This window comes from Podarcis vaucheri (genome assembly GCF_965113315.1).
Source record: "Podarcis vaucheri genome assembly, chromosome: 2".
NCBI lineage: Eukaryota > Metazoa > Chordata > Lepidosauria > Squamata > Lacertidae > Podarcis > Podarcis vaucheri.
Genome location: NC_138760.1, coordinates 55,926,713 through 55,954,573, shown reverse-complemented (window position 1 = coordinate 55,954,573; position 27,861 = coordinate 55,926,713). Strand labels below are relative to the sequence as shown.

Here is a 27,861-nt window from a genome sequence, read left to right as displayed (position 1 = left end):
AGGGAGTGCTGCGCAAAGCCTGGGATGCATACAGGCTCTGCTCAGCGCTCCCTTTAAATAATTTTTTCCCCTTGAATCCTCCCCCCCCCAAAAAAAAAGTGGTGCGCCTTATGGTCAAGTGCGCCTTATGGAGCGAAAAATACGGTAAATTCTAATTTCAGAATACACATTCCAGATTCTTAGGCAGACAAACCTAGTCATTTCTGCCATCTGCTGTTTTTTTACACACACAAACTCCTGTATAGGGTTGTTGGTGTTTCTTTCTCTGTGTAACCAAGTTAACAACAAAGTAAAGCTTAAACTTGCTTAGGTCTCAGTGGGCTTGCTTGAATTATTTTCTTCACCAAGTCCTTTTGAATAATCCTCATTTTTATTTTCCCTCACCTTTATTTCCCCCTTTTTCCTTTTGGGTGTCCACTGTGCTTAAATAACAGCTCTGTGTGGCTCAGTTCACACCACCACTGGGAATCTTTCAAGAATCTTTAAACTGGAAAGTTGCAATGCCCTTGCTGCTGACTTCATAATGCTGGCCTCTGAGGGAATGGGGTGATGTCATAGTTAAAGTGCTAGGATACCAACATTTAACATTCCTGCAGCAGAACAACTGGTCAGTCCTTTTGCTAGTTCCTGCTCATACCTTCACATCAAACTGCCCTACCTCAACAAATTCCTCAAAAGATTAAAAAACAACAAACCCTTAAAACACACCATTTATTGATGACGTTTACCATAAGTATAAATCAGATTATGACAGGAACATCTCTTAAAACTTTAAGTCGAGCCCAGTCTTTTAATGTGGTGCCCTCTAATGGACACATTGAAGAAATGCGCATTATATGGCCGCAGCAATTAAATATGTAATTCAGTAAAGGCTAACACTGAAGGGGGCAGAACTGGTCTAATAGAAGCATAGAATTGTAGAGTTAGAAGCAACCCTGAGGCTCACTGACTGCAACCCCCTGCAAGGCAGAAAACAAGACTCTTATTCCTGCATTCTTATTAACAATGCCATAAACTGGGATGCACAGTTAGAAAGCACTTTTACATCTTATTTCCAATAGCAGTTAGCTCATGGCTCAAGGCATTTAAAAAGGCAACTTTATACAAAAGGATGAAGAGTGCTCACACCAGAAAAAAAATTAATTTGCATCTCCTGTGATGTCTGAAGTCACTCTTTGTTATTATTACACTGTGGATGAAACTTGGACTGCTATCAGTGGTGTAGTGGAGCAGGAATGAAATGCTGCGACTTCCTTCACAGCAGGAACAATGGTATTTCCTTGGTGCTATTTACCCATCCCTCCGCACGACGCCCAATAAATAAGCTTTCACCAGAGAGAAACCACCCCATACACTAAGCCAGGGGTCAGCAACCTTTTTCAGCCATGGGCTTGTCCACCGTCCCTCAGACCATGTGGTGGGCCGGACTATTTTTTTTTTTGGGGGGGGGGGGGAAATGAACGAATTCCTATGCCCCACAAATACCCAGAGATGCATTTTAAATAAAAGAATACCTTCTACTCATGTAAAAGCACGCTGATTCCGTACCGTCCGCAGGCCGGATTGAGAAGGCGATAGGGCCGCATCCAGCCCCCGGGGCCTTATTTGCCTACCCCTGTGCTAAGCAAAGGAAGAGGCAAGTCAACTTAGCATGCATGGCTACGGGTTTAACTGCCTCTTCTCTTTTGAGCAATTCCAAAATCTATTATTACCACCCAAAATGCCACAAAATAGGGAGCAAGCCTTTGAGTCCAGGGAGTGTGGTTATAGGACTAGTCACAAAGGGTGCCTGAACTTCAGAATCTACCATTGCGTCCTTGAGCAGGGCGCTACAAGTTTCCACAAAGAATGCCAACAGGGTTATGGAGTGCAAGCCCTTACCTTTTGTTTGTTTGTTAATGGTGCATCTCATATTCAGCAAGCCACCAAACTATGCTTTAATTTCAGAGGTAAAGAGAAGCCACCTCTACCAGATGATTTGAAAATGGATGCAGGTGTGCCCAGGTTATTTTCCCCAGGGAGATTCTCCACCAGCTGCTCTCACAAAGCCCTGGTAATTAAATCAGGTGCTTAAGATTCCGTTTGGGGGGAACTGGGTTTTTTTGGGGGGGGCAGCAAGGAGAAAGGTGCTGCTAGAGAAATACTACAAATAGCCTGAGTGTTCTGCACACCTTGTTTTTAATAGCAGCCTGATTAGCAACAGAATATTAAAATCAACTTAATTATTCCCTTCTATCAGGTCTGGAATTCTAATACTATTATGGAAAGAGATACTCCCTGCTTCATTTTTTAAGCTGTTGCTCTCAGCCCACCCATAAACTTGGGCCTACTAAATGATGTATAATATTCCTCTGTTCCTCAGTTAAGCCACCCCCACCCCCGGAAAAACGTATTTACTGTTTTGTTCTACTTAGTCTATAGATGGAGTTAATAGTTATAGACTACTGGAGAATTGTGTTGCTTTTTATTTCGAGTACATATCGCATCAGAATATCTGGCTACCTTTAAAAGATTACACCTCCTTCTAAACACCAGATTTTAGGCTCCATGAATATACATTGACTACTTATGCATCAGGGACGCGGGTGGCGCTGTGGGTAAAACCTCAGCGCCTAGGACTTGCCGATTGTCAGGTCGGCTGTTCGAATCCCCACAGCGGGGTGCGCTCCCGTCGTTCGGTCCCAGCGCCTGCCAACCTAGCAGTTCGAAAGCACCCCCGGGTGCAAGTAAATAGGGACCGCTTACCAGCGGGAAGGTAAACGGCGTTCCGTGTGTTGTGCTGGCTTGCCAGATGCAGCTTGTCACACTGGCCACGTGACCCGGAAGTGTCTGCGGACAGCGCTGGCTCCCGGCCTATAGAGTGAGATGAGCGCACAACCCTAGAGTCTGGCAAGACTGGCCCGTACGGGCAGGGGTACCTTTATCTTTACTTATGCATCAGGAAAGAATTAGGCTTGTGTGACTTAAAGCCAGTTTCTGCCAGTAGGTGCATCATGCATATTTTGGGCAAGGGAACAGTATAAAATAGTCAAAATTCAGAGAAGTGTGCACATGCAGCAAACAGAATGATCACTGAGTTGTGCTCAACACATCACAGCATTGCTCTAGCTCTGTTGCCAGGATATTTAGCCTCCTCCCATGACTATCCCACAACAGCCAGAGCCTTAAGCCAGCCCATAATGACTTGCTGTTGTATCAAGCTACGTATATGACAAGATAATTTAATATCTGACTTGCTCTCGTACTGGATTCTACCCGAATACTGGCTTTCAGCGTATCAGTTGGAAAGACTTCCACCCTGATTGGATCTTGTTTTCATTTTCTCTCTGCACAGAAATAGGATACATCTGCTGCCATCTGTTCCTGTTGCCCCAGACATAAACCTCCCCCCACCTCTCTATATGTACATATCAGTTTAAGAGACCACACATTTAATGGGCTTTATTTAGCCCATAGAAACTTACACCACTTGTCAGCTTTACGTTACAAGAAGACTTTATATTGGTTACAGAAAACACCTTCTGGAATTTGACACCTGGAAATGCCACATTTTCCTGCATGGTGGTGGCATAGCAGAATAACTACCTGGGCCAATTCTTGTGCCTGTAAGCATGTGCATAGGTGCCTCACTACACATTCATGGGCCCATCGCTCAATATCCAAAAAACCAAAGTGCAGCACCAACAAGCACCCAACAACCCCTCTGCAGCACCACAAATCCAACTTAATGGTGTAACGTTGGAAAATGTCAACCACCTTTCCTACCTTGGCAGCTATCTTTCCACAAGGGCCAACAATGATGCCAAAATCCAGCATTGCCCAGAGCATGGATCAGAGCTGGCGACCTCTGACCGATCATACAACAGCTAGCCAGCCAAACAACAAATGGTTTTGCTCATGTGTGTGTATGTGTGTGTGTGGGGGAGACACGAGACTTGATTGACAGTCTCTGTATTATCTCACTTGGTTTCCTCAAGCTCCAGGAAGAGGATTGGAGCTCAAAAACAGAGGGAAACTGTGGGTATCTGGAGCCGAAGTTGTAAAATAGCACAATATGTGAATCTGTGTCTTCTACACCATGTAATATGTAATGGAAGAAACTGTAATTTACCATTTCCATGTATTTCAGTACATGTGTGCATTTTAAGTACCATTTTCTTAAATGTAAGGTCTCCTAGAACAACTGGTTCCTACTTATAATAAACAATGTTTACTAAACTTCAGGGCTAGTCATGACAACATCTGTGCTTGCTGATCAATTACAATCTACTTGAGGGCCATGACAACAGCATCTAATGGTTTCTTTAACCTCGGAAGCACAATATTCAACACAATATTCCCTCTGCCTGTGCAGAATTTTGAGAACGATGTCATGTAAATCCCAGCAACTCCATCGAATTGAGGGAATTGTGAAACCCCTACTCAGCAAAGATGACTGACCCATCAATGGCAATTTCCACATGAAAACATTATCTAGCACATGTACTGTATAATAAATGGCTAGGTGACTATACGGGGCTCTTCATCCCAAGACTTTGCACATGCTTTTATAGGCACTGTAGGTGCTCAATAATTGCTAATATCAAAACAGAAGGGCAGCAGATTCAGAATGGGAGATGATGTGACGGATGATGGTAGGTGCATGTCTCCCTCTTCACCAAACAGTGTCACCCTTTAGCTATTCTTGGATGTTTAGCAGCAGAAAATTAAAAACAGCTCCAGCTGGTCACAGCTAGCTTTGAGAATTAATAGCTTTATTACCAACACATTTCAATGCACACATTCTCAAAATGAGACAATATATATTTTAAGAAAAGTTTGTTTGGTTCCAAGCCCGAAAGCTGTTGATTGTGGGGTGATTTGAATCTCAGTAAGCAGGAATCAAATTCCATTACACTCAAGCCAAATTTATGTACAAATACAAGTCAGCACTGCTGACCAAAACCCACAGGCAACAAGTACAACAAGGTGTTCAGGACGCAAATGCAGGTGCTCACCATGGTAACATTTTTATTAGATTATTTACATCATAGTGGTTTCCCCAAAAAAGAAAACCCTTTTGGGTAGAAGAATCAGGCCCCCCCATGTAAAAAATATTGTAGATTTATGCCAAGGAAGAGAAAGAAAAAGTTGGTTTTGTTTGGGTTAGGGAAAGAGAAAAATAAAGAAAAGTGACACTTTCTTGCCACAAAAGGAGCAGGACATCCTTGCAACACTGCACGAGGTAAATATTGCACTTTTGTAAAATTACAGCAGCGCTTGGTAGCAGTCAAGACCAGTCTGGCACACAAAGAAAGATAAGCACACACAAACTTGCAGCAGTATTAAAATTAGCAACTCTTGTTTGATTTCTTGGCCAAGGATGAAGACAATTAGATGTACTACTGGCTGACTTATAAGGAGATTGAGCTGCATGTGGGTGTGTCCACAGCATACACAAGCCTGTGCACAATGCAAACTATCAAAAATTTGCGACATATAGTTAGAACAGAAACTGGTTATCGGGTTTGGAGAAAATTAGGATCTTTGAGTTTTCAGAACACAACCCATTCATTCACAGGCTCTGTTCCAGTTTCTCTCAGTCTCACCTGACAGTATCTCAAAACACAATTAATTATTTAGAACAGGACGGTAACCCCATGGTTTCTGGGTGCACATTTTCTAGCCTCTAAAATATCCAGAATCCGGAGTCTCTTAAACAAGACAGTGAAACTGCAGCCTGGCAGCAGGCAATGCATTCGCTAGACTTCTGTTTCCATTCCATCAAGTTAACTCTGAGAACAGAAATCACATTAACAGCAACATGGCTTTATAGGAAGACAGGGAAAGAAAAGCATTATTTCCTATACAGAGCTAGTGCTGGAAAAGTCCTGAGTGATACACAAAAAGGAACACTGGAGCATTTTGCCAACCTAAGTGCTTTGAGACGGCACAATGAACTGTGAAGACTTTGTTTGAATGAAGTACCAAATTTAAGCATTTACCACAAACAGCTGACCCAGATGGAGGATTGTGTGAATTGCACTGTGCAAAGCATCAAGACTTCAATATAGATTTAATGTCTAGGGAAATGCAAATTGGTGAAACTGATAAAGCCTTGACATTTCCTGAAATATGTATTTTAATAGTGAAATGGGGAGTGGGCAAGGTGTGAGGGGGAAATAACACATCTTTGGTTTAAAAACAGCCTTTGGAAGACTTAAAGATAATGACATGCTGATTATCTTCAGCATTTCAAATGTATCACATTCTATTCTGCTGTATGGGGCTCCTCTTACCTGAATCATTCTGGCTTGCTACAAACTCAAAAGTAGCAGCAAAGGGATACACACTGGCCAAAATGATGGTTTAGGCCAACATCATGTTCTCAAATCACAGCACACCCAATAGTTTATACAGTAGACCTTAAAAAACAAAAACTAAAAGCTAGCAATTGATGTCCTATGAAACTCACATGAGATGATGCAAAACAAGATGCCTTTAACCTTAGGCCAGTTGTAAACTTGCTGCTACAAGGCATTTGCACTTTTCTTCTATTTAATATATTGGAAAGAGCAGCCATTAGCTCTTGCCATAACCTGAGCACAAGCTTTGCCTTCTGGACCAATTGGGCTGGGGAGAGAAATGGAGACAGGAGAGACAGAACTCCCTGCTGATGAACACAGGGAAAAGAAACCCATTGCCTCACAACGGAAGAGGAGGGGAAAGTGAAGAGCAAAGGCCAGACCTTTATGTTACCCACCATTTTAGGATCTGAACGGTGTGGGCCTCTGCACGGCTTATTAATTGGGGCAGGTGTGCGAAGTTAAACATCCCAAAACTGGGCAGCAATTTCCACAGCTGACCATGTATATGCAGCCTTCGCAACTGTTGAATTGCACTCTAAGTTGGATCATAAGCTTCTCATTGCCTTTTTGGTCAGCCTTTGACTCGGGACAGATTTGATTTAAACACTCCACTTGTATGTTTCAGGCTGTGGTAACTTTGAGAAAGGGCAGAAATTGTGTCACACGTTACCAGGGTGGTGTGCTGGGTCACTTCAAAACAAGCTGAGGAATTGATGAGTTTCAATGGGACGGCCTAGATTCTAGGCCCTAGAAGGAGAGGAGAAGGAGCGCTTTGTTTAACTGACAAAGATGGAGGCCACAATAAAAGCTAACAATTCCTTGTTGTCTTTTGTAAGCTGTGAAGTTGAACTCCCAGTGCTTCAAGGCAGTAAATGGTTCGACCATTAAGACTAAAAGGCTAAGTGAGATCCACTGACAGACATAGCAAGTTGGGCCTAACAGGAGAACTAGTTAGAAAATGAAACAGGCAAGTTTATCAGCAGCACTTAACAGCCATCAACAATCTTTTAGGTCACCAACATTCATCCCTTCAACAGATGGTTAAGAGAGAAAACTGCCCAAGGTCTGGGCAATGGGATCAGCAAGCAGTGTGAACTCTGTACACAACCCCATTAGCTCTACTTTCCGAAGCTCATCCACAACTCTCCAAGTTCAACTGGTCAGCACCAGCCAGGGCCACATGAATGGGAAGCTGTCTCATCTCTAGGGGAACAGACCTCAGGCCACATTGGTTGTCTCAGACAAAAGAGGAAATCAGAGTTGGTGCATGAGAAAAGGGAGCCCTGACAGTCCTTTGGGTCAACTTCTCTGTGGACAAAGGCAGGGATTGCCTTTCTGTCCACTAATCCAAGGGTTATGAAGCCTCTGCAGAACTGAATGGGACAAATTTGGAAGGCTTGTTTGGCGACCTTGAAGGCTGACCATCGGTCTCATCACTAAGTTTGAAGAACATTTCTTGCTCTCGCTTCTTCTGATTCAGTTCATCTTCCAAAGCCTGAAATGTGAAGAGAAATGAGCTCAGTTGGAGAAATGCTTCAAGCTGTAATCACTTCACTGTTCTCAGCCACCTGGATTCCTGTCAGTTTACCCAGGGGTCTGCAACCCGTGGCTCCGGAGCCGCATGTGGCTCTTTTACACCTTTGCTGCGGCTCTGGGGTGGATACTAGCGAGGGGAGGAGGTGCATTGTGCGCCCCGACACTCCCCACTGTAGCGGGCGCTGTACTGGCTGTGACGTCGCATGGGGGCGGTGCATGCGTTAGTCACGCACCATCCCGACGTCACCTTCCCGCCCGCTGTCAGATCGCGGCTCCGGAGATATATTTGTTTTAAATGTCGCAGTGGTTTTGCGGCTCCCAGTTTTCCCCCCCTTCAGAAATGGGTCCAAGTGGCTCTTTTTGTCTTAAAGGTTGCAGACCCCTGGGGATGGGGAAGACTTTCTGGCCAGGAGGGGCAAGATCTTAATCTTTCAAGACCTGGCAGACATCATAGTGATGTTACATGATGCTGCACTTTGATGTCCCTGTTTAATAGCCATTTGCAAACATCCCCATGCTGCTCCTTACACCTCTGAAAATCTGATGTTTAAAGAGCAGTACAGGACTGTTTACAAATGGCAATTCGAAAGCCCTTTTCCTCATTATTCCTTCACCCTCATTACTCCTTAACCCTCTGAAAATTAGGGCTGCTCCATGCTACTCTTTGAATCTTCAGTTTGGGGGGGTTCAAAGAGCAACATTAGAAGGGAAGAGTTTCCATGGAATGGAAGCCACTTCCCCCTTCTTAAGCAAGGCATGCAGCCATGCACCCATCAGGTATGATGTCAGGTGGAGGGTGAGTGCAGCTTCCCAAAAATGATCTGGCAGACCAAGTTTGGCCCATGGGATGGAGGTTCCCCAACCCTGGCTTATGTACATGAGTTGTAAAAAATGAAACAAAATTAGATGAAATTAGAGGGGGAGAGAACCAAATCCAAAAACCTAAACTTGCAACATTTCAGAAATAGGTTGTCCTAATTCAACCCTCCTCCAAATCCAAATGGTTTCTTTATTTCATTGCAGTTCTGAATAGCTTCTTAGGAAGCATCTCAGACAATAACAACATATAAAACACTTTCAAATATAAAAACAATTTTAAATCCAATAAAAATACAGACTGGAATAAAAATTACTGCTAGCATTTCAATGAACACAAAGTATTCCCCCCGCCCTGAGTATTTGATTTGGCAAATTGATCTGAAAGTCAAAAGTTCAATACTAAACCTTTGATTTCCATCCCACCCACCCCACAAAAAAAATGCTAATGGTGTTTGAAGTTTTATTCCAACTTTCTTTAGCTGTCACCTTTTTTCGTGGCCTCAGCTTATCCCGCCAGTCCTTCAAGTTCTGATTGTGGTTTTCATCCAGAGCTTTCAGTTTCTGGGTCTCATGTTCAACCAAGAGATGGCACTTCTCATTCTATACAGATTTAAAACATCAGAAGAAAAACAAATGAGGGAAGCTCTGCAGAGCAAAAAGGTCAGTATCAAACCCAGCATCCCTGCTGACTTGATTTATAAACCCAACATGAGTTTCCAAGACCAGGAAAGAACAAGATTTACTTCAAAAGCAACAAAATCCCAACTCATTCTATGCTCATTCCAGAAACCTTTTGCTTCCACTCAATTTGGAGCTCATGAATGTCATGGTTAGAGGCTGCTCAGCCACAAACCCCATTGAGAGGCTCTGGAAAATTCACTCTCTCCGTGTCTATCATACCTCACATGGTTGCAGTGAGAATTAAATGAGATAGCCTTCATATATATACCATCTTTATGGAAAGATAGGATGCAAAATGTCACGACATGCCAGAAGCAAAAACAAGAAATACTGAAGCACATTTTCCATTTCTGGGAGGGTTTTGTTGTCAGGTAGGATGAACCAACTTTTCAGAATGGATGGCAGATTTTTCTCTATGAGCCAAACTAGTGGCATGCCACACCCCGCTCAAGCATACGTAAAGCTGAGCTGGTGTTAAGTTACCTGTAACTGTTGGAGTTCATTCATGTTGCTCTCACACTGGGCACTCATATCCTTCGCCTGCATCTCATGTTTCTGCTGCTGCTGCAGTCGCTCAGCTTTCTGCCTTTTTTCCTCCTGCTGTGCAAACTGAAACAGAAGGGAGCAACCCAACATCACCATCGTTCACAGTGGTTTTAAATCACCAGGCTATGTTCACAGGAATTTTAAACATGGCTCCCTACATTTTTTATATATATACCAGGAGCTAGAATGCTGCACAACGAAGACATGGAGGGTCACAAATGTGAGAACAATTTATTTTCAGGGGGAAATGCCCCCTCTCAGCTTCTGCGCTAGGAGTAGGACCCTCAAATACATGTACTCCTTTGATATCTGCTGGTGTGAGCACAATATGATCTGATTCCACGGCACCTTGTATTGGTTGCACCACAGGTGCCAGAGCAACGCAGGGGGCAGAGCTATGACCTTCCCACCCTTCCGTGAAACCATTAACAGGTGTTGCAGGAAGGTTTCTTGAGCTACCCACTGTCTGAAACCTTCTGGCAGTATTAACTTGTGCTTTATATAGCATTGGAGCTTAAAACGTCAGTGATATCAGATGGAACTGAGCAAATATCTGTCAACAGCCTGGACCAGTGGCTTCTGGAAGTACATGCTGTTGAGCAAGGGACCCTCCATGTATAGTCTACAATCCTCCTTTCCACATTGGGTGAAAGTTTCCTGTATTGCAGGGAGTTGGACTAGCTGATCCTCGTCATCCCTTCCAACTCTACAATTCTATGAATAACAGTCCTCGCTTGCCGGAATCCAAATGCAGGGTCACTGCCTCTCAGCCTAACATACCTCACAGGTTGTTGTGGCGGTTAACTAATGAGTGGGGGGGGGGGCGGGAATTGTGTGTGCTACCTTGACCTCATTGGAGATCCATCTATAGATGGATGGATGGATGAATGAATGAATGCAAGCGCCACAAATCGAATCCTTCTGTCAAGGGTTCTAGTGCTATCCTTCACCTGTTTTATCTTCTCCCTCTGTTCTGAGGCGCTTCCACTGGAGCTGATATGGAGGCTCTTCTTATACATGGCCATACGGGTTTTCCCTTCGCTCCTCTGAATTTTAGGGAGACGGCCTTTCTCTTGCTGCTGCCGAATTTTCAGCTGCTCCATCATTCGCTGGTTATACCGTTGCATTTGCTCACGCTCCTGGAATAGCAACGGCAGCCCAGGGTTGGGGGGGGGGGTAAGTCAATACAATAAATGTTGCAAGTTTAGAGTCAAAGCGAATGGTGACATTGGATATTTGCCCAGGGTAATATTCAACAGACCACAAAGGGGACAGACAAAGATAGTGCAGGTTTAGTTTAAGGAAAACAAAGCCACTTCTATGAAGATTCACCATGGCTTACTCCAGGGGCTCAGTCAGATAAAAGCTGATGGAAATGCAACAGACACTATGGCAAGAATATTTTGACATTTGTCCTATTGAAGCACACTCACTCACACAAACAAACCAATTGCATGAGAGAGAGGCTGTGCTGGCCTGGGTTGATGACAGTTGTAGTCCAAAACATTTGAGGGCACCAAAATGGTGAAGGCTGGCCTAAAGTAAGTGGTGGACTCTTCTTCATTGGAGGTTTGTAAACAGAGGTTGGATTGTCATCTGTCGGGGATTTTTCAGCTGCGATTCCTGCATTGCTGGGAGTTGGTCTACATCAGTGTTTCCCAATCTTGGGTCTTCAGCTGTTCTTGGACTACAACTCCCATCATCTCTAGCTAGCCAGATCAGTGGTCAGGGATGAGGGGAATTGTAGTCAGAAAACAGCTGGAGACCCAAGGTTGGGAAACACTGATCTAGATGATCCTTTGGGTTCCATTCAACTCTACAATTCTATGAGTCTATGAATCTATAAGCACAAAACTGTACTCCTATAACTGACCACCGTTATTCCCTCTCCAGACTTTCCACGTTTGACTGCACTGACTATGGGTTAAATATACGCAGTACTCACACCCAATGCAAGCAAGCAACAGGGAGGCCATTTTCTGTAAATCTGCTGAGGTCAATTCTTTCACAGCAACTCCACACCTTGCTCATCCGTAGGAAGCATTAGAGTCATTAAAGAAAATAAATCAGACTGAAACTCTGCTACCTTCTCGTGTTTCCGGAGCAGTTCATGCCTCTGGAGGAAATACTGGTCTTTCAGCTGTTGCTTAATAAGCTGGTGTTTCTCCTGTAGGTGGTGCTCTTCCAGATCCCAGATGGTAGCTTCCCGATCTGAGAAATAGGTATAAAATGGCATATGGTCATTACACACTTTACCACCGGGGGGGGGGGGAATAGGCAAAGAAGTTATGAATCACATGCGATTCCAGAAGGTAAAGGCACTTCCCAATGGTGGCTGGTGCCCATGGGGAGCAGTAGGGCAGAAGGCAGCAAGACCCACAGCAAATGAAGCTAGAGCCAAAGACAGGCAGAAGCTAGAGCCAAAGACAGGCAGAGCAAGCCAAGCAATTCTAGTTGTATTCCCATCCTCCTCCCTGCCAAATTCTACAAGGGCAACACTGATACTGAGGAGGAAGATGACTGGCAATGCCACTTCCTGGACTGGTTGCCAGCGAGAAGGCAAGAAGGTGGAGGCTGGTTGAGGGTCAAATAAGGTGGGCAGAGCTATTCCCCACTCGCCCTAATGGACCATCCTCCACTGGAGAATCCAGTTACTTCCCTTTCCAAGCACAACCACCACCTCAGCCTAACCAAATGCTCAAGGCAAAACTGTAGGATAAGCTGACCAAGGAAGGGAGAGGATAGTATGCAAGGAAGAGAAAAAGAAGCACAGACTAGCAGGGCAGTCTAGCTTTTCATACCAAGTGGGCCACAAGATTACTATGGAACCCATAGACTGCACACTGCCTTGTCACATGGGGGGAGGCCAACATTTGGTGTCCCCCACCTCCTCAAAGCTGGGAAAGCGCTAGCCAGGTTTTGGTAAGGAGGTGGGAGGACTCCAAGACCCTGCCAGAGCCCTCACGTCTCCTTCCGAAAGCCCAGCACATCACTTACCTAGCTTTGGGAAGGCAACGTGAAGGCAGCATGAAGGATGTCCGAGAGCCGCCCAAAAAGGCATCGTGGGCAGCATGAGGCCCTTGGATCGCATGTTGGACCACCCTGGACTTAATGAAGTCTGACCCCAGGCTCTGTCATTGTCCCTTTACGTCATTTATACTCCTGCAACTCCTTGTGCTGCCAGGTCTATACTTGAGGGGTGAGATGATAATAAAGGCAGGAATTTCTTTGGGCAGTAGGTGCAGAAGGCATGAAAGAAGGATGCGGAAGGGGCAGAAAGGCAGCTAGAGAATCCTTGCAGTTAAGAGAAAAGGGCTATACCCTCTTTCCCCCTTCCAAGGCTGTATTGTGGCAATAAGCTATTGGGGAAAACTGAAACTTGAGACTGCTTGGCTACTCTTTCCAAATTACATCGTTTGTTAATATTACTACTATTGAACGCTTTGACAGAACGTGCAATGCTTTTTGCTACTGTCTTTGGCGCTATCTTACCTGCTCACTTATAGTTATGTCAATAACTCTCCTTGGAGGAAACTCACCCCACCTGGTGTCTTGAGGGTGTTTTGAATCCCATCCCCATCAGCCCCAGCATGCCTGACTAATGGGAGCTGTAGTCCATCAACATCTGGAGGGCACCAAGTTAGAGAAATCTCCTCCCCACTTTTTTTTTGGGGGGGGGGGGGCGACGACACCCTCTCACCTCTCATAAGCTGTTGTTTTTTGTTGAGGCACTCTCGCTCCTTGTCACAGATCTCCTTCCGATTTTGGGTGGTGATATTCTTCATGGCCTGTTCCAGATCCTCAGACTGTTTGGCTTCAAACTCTTGCTCCTGGAAGAAAGGAGACAGTAGCAAAAGAGATGCTCTTATTGGTATGATGCCTAAAACTTTTCTTATGAGTGGAAGCAGGATGGGTGGTATGATTCTGCTTCCTCATCCTGATAACTGGGAGGCAGGGAATCAAATGTGTCCATATGGTTCTTGGCCCCACCACAGACTTAATATCTCTAGAGCTTACCATGACTTGCTTTCTCTGTGCAAACTCCTCCATCTTTGTTTTCATGGTCCCCTTGCGCTGTTGTCGTGGAAGCTTCTCAATGTCATTCTTGAGCTTGAAATGAAAGACACCAACAAAAGTTCTTACTGGTCCAATTTCCTAACAAGTCTGAGCAAAAGTGATTTATCACGTTGGCCGTGTCACCTGATGGTTTGGCTTTCAATTCTCCAGTTTTATGCTGACATTATGCTATCACTTTGATTTGCTTTCATTTCACCCTCACCTATTTTTCTGTTAGTGTTAACAGTGTTTCTGGGTGGTGGTGGTTCTTACTTTTACGTTCTTCCCTGGCAGCATAGTTACATACAAGTGAATTTAGAAAAAGGGTAGGGAAGCCTCAGGGCCCAGGGACAGAATGTGACCCTTTGGCCTCTACCTGGCCCTCAGGAATCTCTAGGTCACGCTCCCTGCCCTGGCTGAACTCCTACCCACCTCCTCAAGTGCTTTTGCCTAGATGGAATGTGCCCCTGAGCTGTGACAATGGAGGATGGGCAGGTGTCTGTCTGTGTGCATTTGCATAGCTTCTGTTTTGCTGTTCACTCTCCTCCCTTTCTTCAGCATCCCTAAATCTTGGAGCTCTGCCCTCAGCTTCCCTTCCCTTCCACAGCTTGTCTGTGACGTGAGAGCACCTCAGCCAATGACAGCAGGACGACTGAGGGGGCTTTCAGATAGGCCAGTGCCAACAAATAAATCTAAGATTTCCCTGTGCAAGATTTTGGCCCAACGTCGACTCTTACCTCCTTCTTCCTTTGCTTCAGCTGCTCCTGAAATTTAACAAGATCTCGTTCCTGCTCAGCGCGGATACGCTTGGACTCTTCACGGCGGCGCAGCGTGTGGTCCTGCTCCATCTTTTCAATTTGCTGCTTCTGCTGACGTTCCAGATTTTCCAGTTCAGTGTCATAGAATTTCTTCTTTGTCTGTACGAGACCAAAGAGGACATTCAGGCTTCCTTATACATAGTTGAGAGATCTGACTACGTTAGTATTTTTCATCATTTAATTAATAAAGCAAAGTGCAAAGGCACAACTTAAAATGAATCCACCTTAAAACTTTTTTTGAACATATCCAAATCTTGTTGCATCTCTGAGCATTAGCAGTTCTAAATACTGAAGGCACATTGTCTGGGGACAGTGTGTCCCTGGGAGTCTCTCTTCCCATATGAGCACCTCACACATCAACAGCGTTTCAGGCAGGGGGCTTTCCCAGACCTACCTGGAGATGTTGGAGATTGAACCTAGGACATTCTGCATGCAAAGCAAATCCTCTACCACTTGGCTATGGTCCTTTCCCCCCATATATGGAATAAAACTGGTGAGAGACCATGACAGGGCCCTTTCGGTAGTGGCCTCTGTCCTATGGAACTCATAAGCCTAGGGAAGCTTGCCTCACTATTCTGAAACCAGAATAACAAACCAGAGTTTCTAAATCACTGGTCTACATCTTGTGGGTCAGATCCCACTAGCGGTTCGTGACCTGATCCAAGGAGGTTTGCAACAGGATCACTGCCACCATGAAAATATATTAAGAAAAGATTAAGAAATGAGTCCCCAAATGCATCTTTGGGTTAAATGGTTGGTCTGAAAAAAGCTGAAGATACCTGTTCTAAACAATAAGCAAAGGATTAAAAATATGTTTTATGAGATGGCATTGCGATTTTAAAAAAATTAAGTTCATACACTGAAGGTTTTGTGAACATTATTTGTAAAAAGGCTAATTTGTGAGAAATGTGAGTTGCTTTAATTGCTTCCATTGTTGATATTGTTTCTTTGCATGCCATATTTTTAATATATATATATATATATTACTCTGTGTAAGCTACCTCACAGAAACGGAAGAGAATAGTAAACAAGCTGCAGTAGCCTTCTAGTTCCCTCACATATATACGGCAGGGAGCAGACTAGGAGCTGGATGTGTGTGTGACAATGTTCTTTCCTGCCACACACCTGGATCTCCTGAGCAGCACCGCCTTCTGACACATTAAGCAGCAGAGATGCCTGGAGGGCATGAGCTGGAGCAAGCAGAGGAGATGGCTGCATCTGCTTACAGGCTGTGGCTGAAGCAGAACAGGAAAGAATGCTCGCCCGCCTTTTCCTCACAGAAGGAGAAATATCTGCCAGCAACAGGACTGAAATCAGCATGCAGGATTTCGGCAGAGTTTTACAAGAATATTTGGGCTAAACCAACTCAGTGAGAGGGTGGCTGAAGAAACGCCCAATAATGGAACAGTCTGCATGTGCAAACTCTACACCACTCCCTCTGGTTCAGATAATACTTCCCCACCCCCGCCCCACTTTCCATACCACAGTGCCTGTGCAGCTATTGCACTTCCTCCAAAACCATTCACACCTTCAGAAAGCCTTCTTCCCAAGAGAGATCTTAACTTACATAAGGGTGAGAAATGGAAACATTTTCCAAACATACTGAGGCTTAAGCACAGCAGAGTCCTAACGAAAATGCATTGTGTGGGTCGCATAGTTAACTGCTGCAGACAGAGCTACTGACATACTGAACTCCACTTTAAAGGAAGGCTGGGAAGGAACCAAGTCACACCACTTGTCACTCTAGCTCAGTATTGGCTACATTGACTAGCAGGGTCTCTCTGGGGTTTGACAGGGGCCACTGTCTGACGTTCCCTTAAACAGAGCACAGTACATGACATTGCTAGAGATACCATGCGTGGGGGATTTTGTCAGGGGCCCAGCTCAGCCCTGTAAAAAGTTTACCTGTGGTCTCCTAAGGTCAGTCTCAGTCAATCTACTGGCACAGATCCTTGAAAGCCTAATAACCTTTTGCAACCCCCGTTGTACACCCCTTGCCATTTTTTTAACTGTATGCCGTGGGGGCTGGGAAGGGAAAGGAAGGAGGAGCTGGCTTTAGCAATACTTAAAATATGGAACAAGCACACATGCTGCAGAAAACTGGGGACTCCAGCCCCCAAATATGTGCCCTCGCTTTTAAGCTGAAATGAAAATGTGGAATACCTACATGAGAGAGTTTGGGAAATTGTTAGGCATATGAGGATACATATATGGGGAGTGCCACAATAGCTGTGAATGTGTTGCGTTGCAGTTTCAGCAAGTGCCTCGTTATTTTTGATTCAGCAAGATTTCCAGAAAATTTGAAGGCATACAGGAACAAGCTGAAACTGTTCCTCAATTAAAAATATGACAATCTTGCATTGTCTCCTTATCCTGTCAGGTTTCACACACAGGAAGAAACACGCACTGTGAAGCATCCAACCTATGCTAAGCTATTCTTTGCAGGAATGCTATAACATGGCTTCAGAGATGTTACTTTTCTTCTTGGCCAGATTTAAAATCAACACTGAACTGACAGAAAGAGAAAGAACACCACATCAACAAGTTCTGCTGAAAGACTCCAGAATATGTAAAAGTACACATGTATTTATTGGAGGGGGGGAGGGGAATAGCCTGAAGAAAATGTCACCTTTTTTAAAAAAGGGTGGTGGTGGAATATATTTGAAACTGAGAAAGATTCACATAGGGTTTATATTGTTTTGTTTCCACAACATTTCTTTTTGACCCCTCAAAAGCTGGGCCATTGCAGGAGACCTCTCCAGCATCCGAGGTGAGCACTTTTCTTGTTGAACTGCTGCCAAGAAAAGGCCTTGTGCCACAAGAGCAGCACCAGAACACAGCCAACGCCAGACCGGATGGAAATGTCCATTTACAATGGCCCTTCCCCTCGCCACATAGCCCCAGCACATGGAGGGAAAAGCTAATGATTCCATCAACATGCCTCCAGTTTCATTCCTAGTGGCTAGCCTTCTGCCTAGTGTGGCTAACAGGCTATACAATATATGCCTTGTGAGTGGCGTGTTTCTCCTCTCCCCACTGCTTCCCACCAGCATGCGGCCCGATATCTTTGAATAAGAGAGAGGAATTTGGCTTCTCTTTGCCACGTACGTGCATTTCCTGCTCAAAGCGCTTCAGCATTTGCTCCAACTGCAGGTGATGCTTGCTGGTCAGCTGGGTCTGGTTCCGGTGCTCCTCTTTCTGAAGCAGACGCAGCTCCCGCAACTCCTGGCGCCTGTAGGATTAAAGTGGAGAAGAAGTTCAGGAACGGAGGACCAGTTCTCCCTGTACTGCCAGGGCAGGCAGTCTCTGGAAGCTAAAAAAAGGGAGGGGGAGACAAGGAGCACAATCCATACTAAAATAACCACAGTGACTGAGTGTTCCTAGTGTCAGAATCGTTGCTTCAAGGAGTTGCTGCCTCCTTGTGTCACAGCCACACTTCTCACCACTTGTCCCTTTCAGGCAGGATATTGAGAAGGGGCTGCTTTCCCGTCCGCTGCCCTTGAATTATTCACCTTCCTTGTACAGACACTTTGAATAAATAGACGTACAATATGGCCCCACAATTAACTATGAGGAAGAATACCTCACTGACTGAAGCTCAGTGGGCTCAGACAAATGCTACAAGCTATAGTTGTAGGTCTCCCCTGATTATTTTTAAGTCAAGGATTAGAAAGTTGGTGTCACCTGTCAGATTTTGTTTAGGCTGTAGACCTATCAACAAGGTAAGGCTTTCGAAAAGTATGCTTTTGCAGCTCTGTGAAGAGAAGTACCTGAATTTGCTGTTAGACACTTATCAGAAACTGCTGTACTTCTACAGTGAAGACCCTATTGATCCCCTAGTTCAGGAAAGGCGATGGGAAGAGAAGAAGGGAGAGAGGAAGGGAGGGAGGGAGGGAGGGAGGGAGAAAGGAAGGAAGGAAGGAAGGAAGGAAGGAAGGAAGGAAGGAAGGAAGGAAGAGTCCTGAACTCATAGGTCAGTATTTATATTGATTTTATGCCAAAAAACAACTATGTTGTGGGCTCTGGACCACAGACCAGAGCAGTTTAAAGGCTGTTCACTGTCTGGCACCAAGCTATATGGCAGTGCTGCTGCCAGGTTTTTGGTCCACACCATCCTTGATGAGCACCTTGACTGCTCATGTCCACCATTTGCCATGTCAGAGAGGAAACCTATGAATTTGAAGACAGTCACTTCACTAAGCAGGAGAACCACCAGAAGTGGCACTTAAAAGCAACAGAACAAAAACAGGTCTGGCTTCACAAACACTTCTAACAAGCTGCTATATACACCATATAGCAACAACCTTAATTTGTGCAAACAGATAGGCTCTGGAAATGGCCATAACTCCCTGTTACTCATAAGGAGATCATGCTTTTACAGATCTGCAGCATTCATGCTATATTTTTAACTGCCCAAAATATATTGCGTGATGAGTCCCCTGGTTCCCTACCACTTCATACAACTCTATGGGGAAAGTGAAAAGCATAGAGAAAACTATATTCTTAGAAAGCCTGGTGTGCCCATATCTCCACCCCAAACAAAAATCCCCTGATTTTCAGCTTGCCTGAGGAATCTCATCTCTTCATCTTTCTTCTCATCCTCGCTGATGATTTTTGAGGTAGTGACGCTCACTTCTACTCCATCCACAACAAATCTCCTGGTCCGTTTCAGTGTCATCTTCTGCATTTTTGCATCCTATGTAATCAATCAAATGTTTATTATGGTGAACCAACCATTAAAGAAAATTACACACACACACACACACACACACACACACACACACACACACACCACAGCCTAACAAGAGCAAAGGTGACTAAAGTTGGGAACTAACAATCACAGGGGGACTAGGATATATTACAACATTCAGGTTTATCACCACCTGCCCAATAATGGTTTTATCAGACTCTTCAAGGAAGATAACTCAGGAGAGACTTTAAGAATCAGCTATCTCATGTAGGAGTAAATTTTGTGTCCTGACCCCTTGATAGAATCAGTTCGTTGGAGAATGAGTTAGAGAGACATCTTGCTCAAAGGTTTGCTGAGTGAAGCCTGGTTTCCATGATACACAAATCCCACTTGTTGAGCCCAAATTCTTACCTTAAGAGAGAGGGACCCGCTGCCTCTGTTCAGGGACAGGTCGGTAGACAAGGAGATACTGAGGTCCATGCTGTCTGAGGCAGAGGTGCTACCTGAATCAGAGTCCTGCTTGGAGCTGCCATCCTCAAACTGAGAGGAAGAACTCAAACTCCCATTGGGGAGCTTTTCTTCAACCGGCGTCTCAAGGAGGCTGCTCTCTGGCCGGCTTCCCACATTGGAATCATCTTTGCTTACTGGTTCAGTGTCCTTATTTTGGTAGACAAGACTCCTGTTCTCGACTGGCTTAACGTTCTTGTTGAGTTGCAGCAACTGGGGGCTGGCGTCTGGCTTTTCTTTGGCACTGGCTTCATCTGTGTAATCCTCAATTCCAGACAAGTTTGTACTGCTGTTGTGTTTGCCTGGCTTTTCGTCGCTAGCCACTTCCTTTGAAACCTTGTTGCCCTTCCCATTTATGGCTTCAGTGACTTGCTGTAGAGGCAACATGGGTCCATTGGCCACAAGTGACACGCCGTTTTCTGGAGACTTCTCTTTTTGCAAACTTAGCTGGCTTGGCACAGAAGAGTCCCTCTTATTAGCATCAAGGGGCTAAGTAAAGAAAAGGGAAAAAGAAAGGTCATAAATTTTGACTTCGTTCTCCTTAAAAAACTTAACTGAGAAGTCAAATACCGAACATATGCATTGAGAAATGTACTGGGGTTGTTTGTTTGTTTTTAAAAGAAACAAGACTAAAATGTCCTCTGCCTCTGAATATTTGTAGTGTAAGGAGACCATTGAAACCTTGAACTAGCAGATCTTTTGTCTTCTACTTTTAGTTTTATTTTAATAATTGATTAAAAAATATATATTATATGCTACCCTTCACCAGAGCGGAACTGGTTGCAGAGCAGTTTACATAATTAAAAAGCTAGAAGATAAAAACACATGAATAAAACTAGCAGAAAAAACAAGTACCATCAACAAGCTCTAAAAATTTGTCATGGGTGTCGTCTCTTAGGAAACTCTGTCCCACTGGATTCTCTGGGAGCTCTTTAAGCAACAATTGAAGACTCTACTCTCCCCCTTACATCTTGGGGGTTGAGTGGAAGGAGGAGTGAAGAAGACCTGCCTGCAATTCCTGACACTGAGTCCTCAGCCTCCACAGATGAGGACCCCCCTCAGGGACAGCAGTTGTGTTGCTCTTCCCACTTCTAAAGGTACTTCCAGAGTTGGGAGGGAGAAGGAAACACACAGCCACTCGTCCTCAACGCCCCCACCTCCCTTGAGGAGCCAGGCTTGCATTTCCTAATTGAAGCTTCAGTCAGAGAGGAAGCACTCCTTAACTTCTTTCTCAGGACTGGCACCAGGGGCTTGAGTTTAAGGGAACAATGGGTTGGGGTACAGGTGTAGGACACAGAGCAGTGACTCTGCTCCGACAACTAGAGCTTCCATGAGAAGAGTTTTCGGTTTGTTTTCATGAATGTTGAAAACGCACCTCTCTTGGCGATTTCAACTACCCCCTTGAAACTTTGTCTATTTTCTGTCCAAGTCCTAGACAATCGAAGGAAGTCTGCAAAAACTCCAAAGTCTGGTTTGTCAGGCTCCAGGGAACAGCGTTGTGCCTGAAGCAGTTTCATCATTTTCTCCACAGAAAAATTACATGTAGGATAAGGAACATGCCCCCCGCATCCCTTGCCCTGGGTCAGAACAGACCTCTTTTAGATTGGAACCCTGGCATCAGCCATCAACAACATATTTAATCTTGCCAGTTGTTTCTGACCTGCTTCCATGAACGAACGAACACACACACACACACACACACACACACACAGAAATACAACTTCTCCTATAGCCTCCTATCTGCACAAGCCAAGCCCAATACCAGCCACCAGGATCCAGGGCATAGAACACATTTTTAGTCCCAAGTGGCACAGGGAGATTTTCCTTGGGGCAAAGGAGGCAGCGGACAACATCTTCTCATGAGGCCGTTTTAGCCATATAGTGAGTGTTACACATGAAGAGACACATTCAGCATTAACTTAGGAGACTTCTCTCACGAGAGTAAAGCGAAGGGACTGGCTTTCTGCCCATCACATTGTTTCCAGGGCTTGTTGGCTGCTGCGTGAGGAGGAATCGCTCCCCAACCAAGGAGGCATTTTTCCTGTCCACCTGCATGAGAAACAACAAAGTGGCTCCCCACCCCCATCCCGAGAAAAACACAGTCAATGCAGAGGTCAAAGGTGGTCCTCAGTTGACTTTTCTGTATCTAGCTAGCTTTCGTTGTGAAAGCTTTTTGAAAAATATAAGCATTTAGTGTATTCCCGCAGGTGTTGGGGTATGCCTTCCTTCTTAAAAAGAACCGTTTCCTTCATGCAGCAGGATAGATAGAAAGAATGAAAGATGACAGAAAGAACGAAACTTACAGATGCACATTCTGGTGAGTCATCCTCTTCTCCTTCCTCTCTATTGTCTTCAATTTCCTCCATCACTTCAGCCTTTGCCTCAGCCACAAGCTCACGTAGGGCTCTGTTAGTAGTGACCTTGCTGACAAAAGGATGCTGAAAACCAAGAACGTGTGACCGTATTGGAATGAATAATCCTGCAACCCAAGTCATGATGACTCAAAGTGGACTTCAGGGGCCACTTTCAGCTGCTCCCCTCACCCTGCCCAAATTCATTCATGCAAGTAGACTCACAAGCAATGTAATCTCTCATACAAGTACTATGGGCAGTCTGCATCCTCTCTAGCTTTGAAATGGACATGCTAAATCACAGGCAGTATTCTTGGGAGCAAAACAGTCTCTCCAGAAAGCAATACAGGGACCAGAAGGGCATTTTGTAATGCAATGCGACCCCTGCATGTATTGTGAGGACTCAGCTAAGTTTGTGGCACAGTTGTGTTTAGATAGTTGGAGAAAACTACTACCCAAGTAGAAAAAAATGCAAAGATGTGGAATACTTGTCTCTCACAACTGTGGGGAACAATTCTCTCTTTTTCCCTTGCAGGTGAAACTATGGGGGAAGAGTTTCAAAACACCTTGATTAAAACTGAGCAGGATTGCAGTGAGGCAGACAAAAATGTATCCTCATGGGTCACATCCAATCCATGGAGCAGCAATTGGCTGTAAGTCTTGGAAGACCTGCTCCCTCCCAGCCTTGCAGGTCTTTCCCCACATGACCATGGAGGGCGAGGCCCTGACTGACTCCAGCTACAAAAGCTGAGGCTGGTGAACAGAATCTTGGCCTGGGGTATTTGTATAGGGTGGGTTTTTTTGCGGGGGGCTGTTGCTGTTAATTTTTTTTGTATCTTTATTTTGTATCTTACGATCTATGTGGAAATTGTTCAGTTTGGTTGTGCACTTTTGTTGCTTTGTGTTTATGACTACTTTTGTTATGTTTGTAGCTATGCAATTTTTTAAAAATATGTTGTAAGCTGCCTTGAGCATGGTGTTAACTTTGGAAAGGCAGCATACAAATAAACTGATTGATTTGACTGAAAGCTGTACTGTGACACTTTGAACAGTCATAGCATCTCCCAAAGAACCATGGGAACTGTAGTTGGTTAAGAGTCCTGAGAGTTATTAAGAGATCCCTGTTCCTATCTCAGAGCTGCAATTCAGAGAGTAGCTAAACATCAATCCATCTTCCCAGGGAGCTCTGTGAGGTGAGTAGTGCTCTCCTAACAACTTTCAGCACCCTTAACAAACTTCACTTCACAGGATCCTTTGGGAAAGCATGACTGCTTAAAGTGGCATGATACTGCTCTAAATGGGCTGTGCAGATGGGGCCTTCGATATTAATGTTCTTGAACATGGAAGTTGTTACAGCTTGATAGCCATAAGCCTCCAGACCCCATTACAATGCTTACACAAGAACAGTGTTCCCATGAGCAACTCAAGCAGCTGAAAGGAGCGTGTGACCTGGTCCTTATGAGCCCCATGTGCACTGTACCAAGATGGCTTGCATAAATACAAACATACCTGGCGACAGTGCAAAAACCCTCTATACAAACTAAGCAGAATAGTCTTCAAAGTCTGTTGGCACATTTACTCTCATTCGACTTTAATCTTGCCATCACAGAGGAAAAGGCACATCGCAGGCCTACACTGCACAGGTTATGAGGTTGCTGTAATTGCCATATGAGGCTGGATAGTCCTTAACACTAACCTGGGAGGAAGCACCACTGAACTCCACGAGGCTCATTTCAGAGGAGATATTCATAGGACTGCACTGTTAATGTATGACACATGTGCTCCATGAGCATCCCCAATTCCCACTTATGCTTTCTGTTCTTCCTCCTGGAGAGGAATAAACTCCAGATTTGGACCTCCATGTGCAGAAGACAAGTCACCTGTGCCATTACATGCATAGTGCAGAGATGTGTGTGCCCATCTACTTCCTAGCACCACAGAAAGAGGGTCATCCAACCAAGTAAGCATGCGAACTGGCCCCAAACTTCATTAAGAAATCGTCCTCTGGTTGACAATACAGTACTGCCAATTTCCTCTCTGTTTCATGGAGTCAATACACTCAGAACTCTCCCAACAACCCACATTAGATGCAGACTCCCTCTCCTCCATCTATTGATTAGACAACTTTTCCTTTTTAACCAAAGGCTCATAGTAAAGCATAACCATTTGGACAGAAACTGAAAAAATGCACACAAATGCTATGCATGGTTCTAAAGTAGCCAAGGAGAATTTTCCAAAATAAAGAAGTATCTAGGAATGGTGGCTGCTGTATGAGTGTTGCTAGAAAATTACAGTCACCTTTTTTACACTGGAGTCAAGTAAGAGGGTGGGTAGGTGGAAGCAACTGGAAGGCCCAGTAAAAGTAAGGGGCGGCTGAGCAGTCAGCACTGGCAGTCAAATCTGCTATACCTTCTAATAGTGGTATAGTTTGTGTCCAGTTAGGAGCCACAATTACAGCAGACAGGCTCAACTTTTCTATGCATCAGCACACCAAAAACAAGTTTGCACTACGTGGGCTACCAACCTGCAAGCAGTTGCTCATGTATGTATCTATTTTATGCATTTATTGACTGGGGATCCTTGCACTTACCTCCAGCAATTGTGCTGCAGTTGGACGTGTCTCGGGGTTCTTATCAAGCGCAGTCTTCAGGAAGTCATTAAATTCTGGAGACCTTTATGCACAAAGAAACAAACAGAGTTGGCTAGAACTTCAGAAGGGAGGAAACGGTTCCAAGCACCCCACAGCCCACACCAATTATATTCCCAGGATTATCGCCACAAATTATTGTTCACTTAGCCCTAATGGGTTGAAAGGAAGAGCTACGGAGACAAAGCAGCACAAACATATTAAAAACAATAACATTTTCTGAATACGCAGAAATGTTGCCTGGTTAATTACAGATTTAGCACTTCCCTTTAAAGCTCCGGAGCAACAGCTGTTCAGAAGCAAGTTACATGCTGTCACTCTATTTCTCAATTCATGCCAAAAAGCCCAAATGTTAGCAAGCTCACATGAGGACAATTGTATGCTTGAGCTCGTGTTAATACAAAGCCTTCTGTCAGGCAAGCGATAATAACATCATCCTGCCCCCCCCCCCCCGCTTTCCCATCGAATGTTGTCTTCTATGTAAAGCCAGGACAAAGAACTTGTTGGCAGTTTCTACACACGACTGCAGAAACTGTGTCACAAGCAAGTTTATCCATGGAAGCTACCACCCAGTGATTTTCATTGAATGTGATCCTGTATAATTTGGATTGTGGAGCATAGGGAGAAAAAGCTTCAGGGCTGTTTACTCCTCTCTTTAACAACCAGAAGGTCTGGCTAGGTATTTACTCCAATGCAGCATCTATACACTTGGAGAACGCACAGAAAATACTCTAAAGGAGTGAAAGGGCAAAGATGTATAGGCCAGATGTGTGTAGAGAACTGAAAATTGGCCTGTAAGGGGTGGGAATTGGGCCAGATCCAGTTTCACACCCATGGCCGACTCTGACCAGTGGTGGCTCTCAGGTTGCAACCCAAAACATCAATGAGGCACCAGGTTGGGGAAGACTGGTGCTATTATATGCTAAGTTTGTATGGCACCCTTCCTCTGAAGAGCTCAGAGTGGCATACATTGGGTTATCTCCCCACATCCTCATGAAAGCACTTCATGGAAATAGGGTAGGTTGAAAAGTTGGTTGTGCCTAAGGTTATTCAGTGAGCACATGGACAAGTGGGGGTTTGTACAGAAGAAATTAGTCCTTGTTATTATCATGATCTAGACAATGGTGACCCGCAGTTGTTTGGGTAAACAGAGACCGACCAACCAACAGACAGACTCCCTCTCACACACCCAGAAGTGCAAATGCACTATAAAAAAAAATCTTCTCACCACTTTGAGGGATAGTTAAGAGTGGGAGGATCAGATTTGGCTATTTTCAGCAGGACCCTCATGGGATTGAGTTCATGATGAGGAGGCTCTATCTGGGCCATTTCTATCAGAGTTATGCCCAAGGACCAGATGTCAGCTTTGTAGTCATAAGGGGTGTCTTTCATGGTCTCGCACATCACCACTTCAGGAGCCATCCTAAAAAGAAAGTAACAAAGAATAGGGTGCTCTGCTACCAACATATTACCATTGATCAGTGGTTTTGAAGAACACCTCCCCACACCAGCTAATCTATATATTTAATCAGTTATTAGCCTAGAGTCAGTTGTAAGCATCAGAAATATGACTCTGCAGCTAGTTCTTGAATAAATTGGGGGGAAGCCTCTTCTACTTCTACTTGGCATGATCTATCCAGAGTTAAGCACTTATAGGTCACACTGATTTTTACAGGAGAGTTGAGCACTCGCGTAATTCTCCCATTGCAATAAATGGGACGTGGAAATGGTTAAATCTATCAGCTAAAGACAGTATCCAGTTCACCCGCCCCCCTCCGGCAACCACCATTCATCTCTCCATTCTCAACAGGCTGCAGCGACAGAAAACCAGCAGGCCAATGACATCTGGCCTGGATGTTGCTTTAGATGGCAAATTAATGCTCACTGATTGCATCCCCTTAGCAACATGGCTGATCTAGAGATTAAATTCCTAGAGTGAATCACTGCTCTCATACACTTGGAACTGCTTCAGAAAAAGGACATTCCACCAAATGGTAGGGAGTAAAAGAGAGGGGCAGGGAGAGAGAATGGCCTAGATTCATCAACATCTCATTCCAGTTACGGGACTTGTAGCATTTTCACTGATGTCGCATAGAACAATAATTAAAAGCTGCCTTTCATCTAGGTTTGCAGCCTCTTGCATATTTGCATAGACTCATAGAACTGGAGAGTTGGAAGGGACCCCAAGAATCATCTGGTCCAACCCCCAGCAATGCAGGACACTCAACATAGTTTCCCCCCTGCGCATGTGTGTTGATGTACTCTTTGTGCTCCCCTATGCTTGAAGCACTTTGTAGTGAGGAGGGTCCATGGAGGAGGCAGGCAGGGCTCAACTCAACAGGAGGGAATCTTGGCGGGCGAAGCAGGGCATGTGCCCCTAGCCAGCCAACTGGCCGGTTCCTGCCTTCTGAGCCCAAATGCGGCAACCACTGGCCCAGCCTGTCTCCCATCAACCTCCAGGGCTAGCAGACATGTGCACTCTAATGAATCTCTTATGATTCAATTCATTAAAATACACACAAAGATGTAATTGCACAGCACTCAGAGTAAAACAGAGATCCTCAACCTTCTTGAGCCCAGGGGCAGCTTTGGAAACCTAAGAAACCATTACGAGCACCACAAAATATCTGTTTTGCAGAAGAAAAACATGTCATACTCAGACACACACCATTGAAAAGAGGCAGAACACCTACAATGCTCCCCCTCCAAAAAAACAAAAACAAATGAAATGAAGGCAAAAAACATTTCAATTTTTAAAAAAGGCTAGGAGGGGCTGGGGACCTTGGCAGGTGTCTGATGGTGCTGGGGTGCCCATAGGTGCCATTTGGGGGACCCCAGGAGTAAAACACCAAGCACACGGCAT

The 27,861-nt window shown here is 44.7% G+C and overlaps 2 protein-coding genes across 3 annotated transcripts in view; both read right to left on the bottom strand.

Annotated features, from left to right (window-relative positions):
- SH3PXD2B (SH3 and PX domains 2B) overlaps positions 1-467 on the bottom strand; it is a 108,864-nt gene extending 108,397 nt beyond the window's left edge. The window contains exon 1 of the mRNA XM_082213022.1: positions 307-467. The gene's annotated coding sequence lies outside the window, so the exon portion shown is untranslated. The remainder of the gene's footprint in view (positions 1-306) is intronic.
- Positions 468-4,733: 4,266 nt separating this feature from the next.
- STK10 (serine/threonine kinase 10) overlaps positions 4,734-27,861 on the bottom strand; it is a 66,510-nt gene continuing 43,382 nt past the window's right edge. For both annotated transcript variants that reach the window (XM_082213017.1, XM_082213018.1), the window contains 14 exons: positions 26,227-26,421; positions 24,942-25,023; positions 22,304-22,438; positions 19,905-20,489; positions 19,369-19,499; positions 17,912-18,035; positions 14,723-14,902; positions 13,947-14,039; positions 13,630-13,759; positions 12,016-12,140; positions 10,880-11,068; positions 9,867-9,992; positions 9,189-9,302; positions 4,734-7,842 (listed from right to left, as the gene is read on the bottom strand). In XM_082213017.1, the coding sequence (XP_082069143.1) occupies positions 7,702-7,842; positions 9,189-9,302; positions 9,867-9,992; positions 10,880-11,068; positions 12,016-12,140; positions 13,630-13,759; positions 13,947-14,039; positions 14,723-14,902; positions 17,912-18,035; positions 19,369-19,499; positions 19,905-20,489; positions 22,304-22,438; positions 24,942-25,023; positions 26,227-26,421 (2,350 nt within the window). In that variant the 3' untranslated portion in view covers positions 4,734-7,701. The remainder of the gene's footprint in view (positions 7,843-9,188; positions 9,303-9,866; positions 9,993-10,879; positions 11,069-12,015; positions 12,141-13,629; positions 13,760-13,946; positions 14,040-14,722; positions 14,903-17,911; positions 18,036-19,368; positions 19,500-19,904; positions 20,490-22,303; positions 22,439-24,941; positions 25,024-26,226; positions 26,422-27,861) is intronic.